Source organism: Amblyomma americanum, chromosome 1, assembly GCF_052857255.1.
Source record: "Amblyomma americanum isolate KBUSLIRL-KWMA chromosome 1, ASM5285725v1, whole genome shotgun sequence".
Taxonomy (NCBI): domain Eukaryota; kingdom Metazoa; phylum Arthropoda; class Arachnida; order Ixodida; family Ixodidae; genus Amblyomma; species Amblyomma americanum.
This window is the reverse complement of record NC_135497.1, coordinates 63742916-63750955: the sequence shown is the minus strand read 5'-3', so window position 1 is coordinate 63750955 and position 8040 is coordinate 63742916. Positions and strand designations below refer to the sequence as shown.

Below are 8040 nucleotides of genomic sequence, written 5' to 3'. Positions count from 1 at the left end.
TCCGTCCAGGACAGGAGTGCCGCTGATTGAAGGATTCGTTAGTGGAGGAAGAAGACTTGGTTTATTTTACATATTTACAAGCTTTTGAGTTCTGAAGTGAGCTGCTTCAACTGCATCTGCAGTCCAGATTTATACACTGCGTCTTCCCTAGATTCCCCAGATAGGGCACGCCCTCGCCGTGGTGGGTGTGGTCAAAACTTGCGCTATCACACACAAACAGACACCTCCGCACACATGGACACGCCCCTGGCATAAGTTGAGCCCGAGGGAGAGGGGTGTGCGGCCAGGACCCCGTCAGGCTGGCAGGCGACGTCAGGTGGTCGGCCCGCTCTCCGCCGGTCGGTGAACTTCGAAGAAACCGAGGCGCAGCCCCGTCGGGAGATAATCCCAAGTGGTTCTGCCATTAGGCATGGCCGGCAAAGCCTGCAGACAAGCCACTGTGGCGATCAGTTCCCATGCTGGTGCTGTGCCCGTGAGGCCAGGGGTAGTCGGATCGGTGGAGACGTCGGGGAAAATCGGAAGAAATCCGGAACCACTTCGCGGCCGGTGACAGCGACTCCTTAAATGGATTTTCGCAGAACCCTGCTCCCCGCTTGTCCCACGGAGTAACGACCGGGCGAGCGCAATAAATGCATACCGCAGACACATGGCGAGAGATTCTGTCTTGGTGGCAATCCTCGAGACATGCTGGCGCCAATCCTAATACCAGCTGGCGGCCATTCCTAATAACTCCTCCGCGGCCAGGAAAATCTCGTTCGGCCAGTGGTAGCAATCCCTTGCCGATGAGAGATGGGCTGGTCTTGGGAATGGGATGACCGGTTATCTTCTGCGAGCACCAAAACAACCCCCAAACCTCCCACAATGGCAAACAGCTGCCGGTTCGGCCCCAACAACAATGCTCCACACGACGCCGTGCATGAAATGGATCGAAGTAGATAACTAAACTTGAAAAAAACATACATATGTCTGCTAGTAACACACACACACACACACACACACACACACACACACACACACACACACACACACACACACACACACACACACACACACACACACACACACACACACACACACACACACACACACACACACACACACACACACACACACACACACACACACACACACACACGCACACGCACACGCACACGCACACGCACACACACACACACACACACAAAAAAAAAATAGCTGGAGGACCCTTTTCACCTTAAGCGCTTCAGAATAGTCTGCTTAAACCATCGGCATTGCCATTCATTTTTCCTTTCTTATACCTCACAGAGAAGTTGTACTCCTGAAGGATGAGGCTCCACCGCAGCAAGCGTTCGTTCTTTTCCGACATCTGCCTCAGCCACGTGAGTGGGCAGTGATCCGTCTCAAAAACGAATTTTGATCCGTAGAGGTAGCATGACAGTTTTTGTGGTGCCCAGACTAAGCATGAGCATTCTTTTTCTGAGGCGCTGTAAGCTTCCTCCCTTAGCGTCAGTTTTCGGCTTGCGTACAGGATGGGATGCTCTTCGTTGTCTTTTCCGACCTGACTCAATACAACGCCCATCCCCCTATCACTCGCATCGCACTGAACTACAGACTCTTTTGTGTAGTCAGGAGTCCTCAATACGGGCCGTTAAATGAGTACTTTCTTGAGCTCTTGAAAGGCGCTCTCGTTTGCTTCACCCCAAAAAACCCTTTCGGGCTCTCCCTTTTGTAGCGCATCTGTCAATGGACTCGCTCGTTGAGAATAGAGAGGAATGTACCTCTGATAGTACCCAACAAGCCCCAGAAAAGAGCGGATGTCTTTCTTTGTTCGAGGCGTTGGAAAGTCCGCTATGGGCTTAATTTTAAGTTCCGAAGGCTGCCTAGTTCCACGACCTACAATGTGTTCCAGGTAGGTCACTTGTGAACAACAAAAGTTAACGCTTTTCAGACTTTAGTGTGAGCCCAGCGTCCCGCAACCTTGCTAACACGCTTCTCAGATGCGCGATATGCTCCTCCCAGCTGTTCGAGAAAATGGCTATGTCGTCCAATTAGGGGACTGCATAGCTCTGCATGTCTTTAAGTACAATATTCATTAATTTGGAGAAACTATACGGTGCGTTCTTGAGGCCGAAGCTTAAAACTAGATGTTTGAATGTCCCAATGGGTGAAATGAAGGCGGCATAGCGGCTCGAGGTGTCTGAGAGAGGAACCTGCCAATATCCCCTCACTAGATCTAACGTAGAGATGAACTGTGCCCCACTTACCCACTCCACTCTCTCTTCAATATTGGGAATCGGATATAGCTGGTATCTGGTGATTGCATTGAGTTTTCGATAGTCCACGCATGGACGAGGGTCTTTACCTGGCACTTCGACGAGAATCATAGTGGAAGTGTAATCACTTTCGGTTGGTTCGATTACCCCGATTTCGAGCATTCGCTTAATCTCCGTCTCCAAGATCTGCCGTTGACGTGGTGACACTCGATAAGCTTTTGACCTGATTGGTTCGGAGGAGGTCAGCTCGATCTCGTGAGTGATCAGGTCAGTTTTAACTGGCCGACTGCTAAACATCGCTTTGAATTCCCCCAAAAGACCCTTAAGTTCATCTACCTGTTCCTCTTTCAGAACATCAACCCTCGCAGAGCGCGCAAGAATGTCCTGGACGCCGCAATCCCCATCGCGGTCTGTCGCTAACTCAGGTAGATCAGCCTGTACTTCCTCGGGTGCGTTTAACATCATATTTACCACCTCCTCCCTGCCTACATAGGGTTTCATCAAATTACAGTGGTAGATGGTAACCTCATTTCTCTTGCCGATTTTTTTCAGGACGTAGTTTATTGCTGACAGCCTGTGCTGAATTTCCACCGGACCCTCCCACTGCACTTCCATTTTGTTTTCTGGTTTCCCGACTCGTTGACATGCGTCACACGACTTCACGTACCGCTCCACGTCTTTGAAGCACCCTGGCCAGTAGTACTCCATTAAAAGTCGCTCTTTCGTTTTCTTCATCCCCAAGTGTCCCGACCAGCTGTTCCCATGACACAATCTCAGAAGGTCCGCCCGATATTTTTCCGGAATCACCAGCTGATCACACGGCTTGCCTTTGCGATCTCTGTAGTGCCTGTACAGCAGTCCGCCTTTTTCGAGTATCGTGATGTTACGCCTCGCTATGCCCTTTTCCGCGGTAGCATGCAGGCGCCTCAAACTAGGGTCATTCTTTTGCTCTGCTTTCAGCATATCCCTGTCTATTTCCAATAGCCGCTCAATACTGCGCGAAGACGGGGCCAATATTGACGCTCCGACGGGCTCTATTTCCTGCGGTTCGCTTGGCGCCGCAGCTGCATCGATGTCGCCTTATCTAGCGACAACCTCGACCCCTTGTTCAGCCACTAGGTTTGGCTCCATAATTTCAGGTTCTTCTCCGATTTCTGCTTCTCCCTGTCCCATGTCCTGTGTTAACTGAGCGCAAGCTGGCGGGTTTTAGAGCGCGTTAGTGCCTGCACTTTTCCTTCTCCAAAGATCTGCCCTCGCTCACGCAACAGCCGGTCAGACCGGTTTGAGAACAGATAAGGATATTCCAGCGGAACTGTTTTCGAGACGGCTGCCTCCGTCACCAGTTTTCCAAACGGACCTGAAATTTCAACCCTTGCCATAGGTAAGCAAACACTGTGCTCCTCCAACACCTGTTTAATCCACGTTACTGCTCCCGTGAAATCCTCAGACGTAACATAGGATGGGCGCACTACATCCAGCGTAGCCGCACTGTCCCTGAGCACCTTACAAGGCTTGCCATTTACATCTAACTCATGAAGGTAGGGGCAAAGCAGCTCTAGGTTTCCATCACTACCGTTTACGTACGAGAACACCAATCGCTGGTTTCTACATCTTGCAGCAATGGGCCCTGTTTCTTGGCAGTTATAACACCGCAACGGTTGCCTGGCCTCGAACTCCTTTTTCCCCGCCTTTTCTACCCCTTCGTCCTTCGTTTGACTGCCGCTCTTCTCTGGAGCCTTTTCGGTGACTTTTTTGTGTTACACCCTGCCCCACGTTTCCATTTAGAGCCGCCCGTCTAGAAGAAAAATACTTTCTTGAGGTAGATCCTCTTTCTGACTGGCCTTCCTCCGCAGTCGCCTTTCTCCGCGTCGAGAATTCGTCTGCTAGTTGAGCTGCTCGCTCTGCTGTCTCTACCATTTCTTTGTCCTGCACCCATAGTTTTACGGATGGTGGAATGCTGCGGAAAAACTGCTCCAGACAGACGCACTCAACTACCTTGTCCCTGCTTTCGTACACGCCTGCCCCCTTAAGCCACTCTACAAGGTTGCTTTTCCTTGTGTACGCAAACTCCGCACAATCCTCATTGCTTTTTTTTGTTGCCTCCCTAAAACGCTGCCGAAATGTCTCATCTGAAAGGCGGTATTTCTTCAGTAGAGCAGATTTCACCTTTTCATAATTTTCCGCATCCTGTTCGCTGAGCCTGGCGATCACATTAGACGCCTCGCATGGTAAAAAACCTAGCAGGCGTCGTGACCACAAATTTTCTGCGATTTTGCTCTTTTGACACGCCCTTTCATAGTTGATTAGATACAGACCGATGTCTTCGCCCATCTTGTAGGGATACATCCAAATGTCTGTACGGTGAGACTCTACCCTGTTAAATCTGTCACTAATGCGGGCTCCCCCGTTTTGGGCTGCCAGACGCTGGCTTTCGAGTTTGAGCTCCATCATTTTCAGTTGTATCTGATCTGCGCCTTGCTTTTCATTTCTTTCATCCTCTGCTTTCTTTTTTTCATCCTCTGCTTTCTTCGCCGTTATAGCTCTTTCTTTGCCATTTCCCACGCAATTTGCATCGCTTCTTCATCCGCATCGCTATTATTGATTGCTTTTATGATTGCCCCTTTCCTCATTCCTTCCTCCACTTCCACATCCAACTCATCACACATCAGCAACAGCTCTTCCCTATCAACCTTCTTGAAGTCCATGATCGTTGCCCCAAATGGTGGCTTTGTCCACTCGCTAATGTTCTATGGTTCTGTGCAAACTACACTGTGCTACAGACAGCCGATTACCAGCAGTTCAAACTTTTTACCCAGAGTTTAAAGCCTGGTGAATCATAGAACAAAGACAAAGCGCTCATCCGTATATGCAGAACGATGTCACCTGGTCCATCCCAAGCGCTGCCAACCAGTTGTTGAAGGTGGGGATCGGGGACGCTACTCGACACAACCTCGGTCTAGATGACGCCCGCTCCGTCCAGGACAGGAGCGCCACTGAGTGAAGAATTCGTTAGTGGAGGAAGAAGACTTGGTTTATTTTACATATTTACAAGCTTTTGAGTTCTGAAGTGAGCTACTTCAACTGCATCTGCAGTCCAGCTTTATACACTGCGTCTTCCCTAGATTCCCCAGGTAGGGAACGCCCTCACCTTGGTGGGTGTGGACAAAACTTGCGCTATCACACAGAAACAGACACCTCCGCACACATGGACACGCCCCTGGCATAAGTTGAGCCCGAGGGAGATGGGTGTGCGGCCAGGACCCCGTCAGGCTGGCAGGCGACGTCAGGTGGTCGGCCCGCTCTCCGCCGGTCGGTGAACTTCGAAGAAACCGAGGCGCAGCCCCGTCGGGAGATAATCCCCAGTGGTTCTGCCATTAGGCATGGCCGGCAAAGCCTGGAGACACGCCACTGTGGTGATCCGTTCCCACGCTGGTGCTGTGCCCGTGAGGCCAGGGGTAGTCGGATCGGTGGAGACGTCGGGAAAAATCGGAAGACATCCGGAACCACTCCGCGGCCGGTGGCAGCGACTCCTTAAATGGATTTTCGAAGAACCCTGCTCCCCGCTTGTCCCACGGAGAAACGACCGGGCGAGCGCAATAAATGCATACCGCAGACACATGGCGAGAGATTCTGTCTTGGTGGCAATCCTCGAGACATGCTGGCGCCAATCCTAATACCAGCTGTGCGGCCATTCCTAATAGCACGTAACTAGTCAAAAAGCCAAATTTTGTCGAGCTGCACCGCCAAGGGTAATCGCGTTTTCGAAATTCTGAAAACTTATATGGCTATTACTTACGACCGGCTACAAATAACTAATTGCAACTAGGCGCCTAACTCTACTAGTTAAAAAGTCAATTTTTTTTACAATTAATAACTAGCCTACAACTCAAGAAGATTCACCGGTTTTCTATTGTTCGTCAACCCTGGTAATACGAGAGTCCCAAAAGAATTGAGGAACTGTGGTAATACTATTCCTCAAAAGCCATATTTTTACCCTGAAAAGCCTATTTTTGAAAAAAACTTGAATGTGTTGGCTGAAACACCCGGTATTATAGCGATTCTAGCGCAACCATTGTGGTGCAGTGCAGATGCGTGTTGTGACACATTGAAAGTCGACCCTAAAATATTAGAATACTGAAAAATCGTTGAGCGCAGCCATTTATGTCGACTACTGAGTAAAAGCAACGCAGGAAAGATTGGTGTGCAGACCTCGGCTGCTCGCTTGTACGGCCGCGCAGCATGATGTAGGAGGACGTGCATAAAGCCGGACGACTTGCGCAAACATGCAAGCGTGCCTGGGAAACGTGGGTGGTCAGAACAGGAAGCCGCAGAGGAATGTGCACGTGATGAATCTGGACGCGAAACATTTGGAAGAGAACTTTATAAAAAAAGAACGCATTTTTATTTTACACAGCGACACTGACAATGACAATGGTAGTGAGCTGCAAAATAAACGCAGTTACAGTCGGCATATAAATTACGAGCGTATCCCTGGCTCATCTTCAGTCATTTAGTTATCGGTGAGAAATCGATGGCATGCTATTATTGAGCATGCACAGTGGCGCCGTGAGCGCCGCCACAAGGGCCGTAGTCCATAAGCGCGCAGGTTACGGACAGCCGGTCAAGCTGGCTAAGTGCTCTTGGCAGTCGAGTGTCCGCACGATCAAGCAGATGATAGCAGAGGCCCGGTCTGCATGGACGAAAAGCAGCGGAACATGAGTGCGCGGAAGCAGGTAGGAAAGGCGAAAGAAAAAAACACAGAAGAAAAGAGAGGAAAAGCAAAAGTAAGGCTATTAGAAAATGGAAGCTCACCGGTAGAAATTGAGCGGCTAGCGGAAGGGTGTGCCACCAGAGCTGAACGGTGGGGGCAGCGTCTGGTTCTGGAACACGTATCCGCCGCTTTTCTCTATCCGGTTCGACTCTGCGGCGGCCTTCGTCTGGTCGGTCAGCACGCAGATCTCCTGTTGGGACCTCTTCTGCTCGACGAACTGCGGGCCCGACGTGAGCGCACCGAAGCACATCGGGTCGGTGTTCTGGATGGCTCGCATGACCTCTTTGGCGACCGGGTACTCGTCGACAGGGCACTGTTCTTCGTGGAGGGACATCGTGGTCGACTCCATGCCTTGCTCTGACGCCTTGATGGAGGTTTAGGATGACGGAAACGGCGCGCCACGCAATTCTCGCCGGACACTGCTGGCCCTGGTGGTCAGTGTCATCCAGCTTCTAATCGAACACGTGCAGGAGCACGGCCTTCGTCGTCTTCTCTCGCGCGCCTTCGGCTCCGGCTTCCGACGGTCGTCAACGTTTTCTTCTATCAGCCTCTGTCTCCGGACCCCCAGGCGTGGAATAAGAAAGGCGCGGCGAGGAACAAAGCTAGGTTCCTGCTCTCAGCCTGAGCGCACACCTACGTTCCTCGGCCTCGATTACCAAATTTCCTCAGGGATCGCACTTTTACTCTCGATGGTGCGACGTGAGCGTTTTTTTATCACTCTTTTTAGATATGAGCTCGACCTCTGAGAACGATAGATACGCGCATTATGTTTTCTATCTTCCCAGGCCACCCTATGTCACAATTCTACACGCATGTCCCTCGGACATTCCCCCGATAGATCTGCAGCTCTGTGAGCGGTACCCCGACCCCAAGGAATCGCTGTGCTCCAAAGGCTCGTGGCCAGCTGGCGGGCCTAACCCCTCCCCCCCCACACATTCCATCAAAAATTCATAAAGAAAAATTGTTTCGATCTCTCTCTTTTTCTATCTTGCTCAAATACCTTGTTTTCCTTCGCCA

The 8040-nt window shown here is 50.8% G+C and overlaps 1 protein-coding gene across 1 annotated transcript; it reads right to left on the bottom strand.

Moving 5' to 3' along the window:
* Positions 1 to 6722: 6722 nt before the first annotated feature.
* Positions 6723 to 7464, bottom strand: LOC144112892 (importin-7-like). The gene is made up of 2 exons (XM_077645714.1): positions 7065 to 7464; positions 6723 to 6942 (listed from the first exon to the last, which is right to left on the bottom strand). Exon 1 carries the CDS (start codon positions 7370 to 7372, stop codon positions 7082 to 7084), a length of 291 nt encoding a protein of 96 aa, XP_077501840.1. The 5' UTR covers positions 7373 to 7464; the 3' UTR covers positions 6723 to 6942; positions 7065 to 7081.
* Positions 7465 to 8040: the final 576 nt, after the last annotated feature.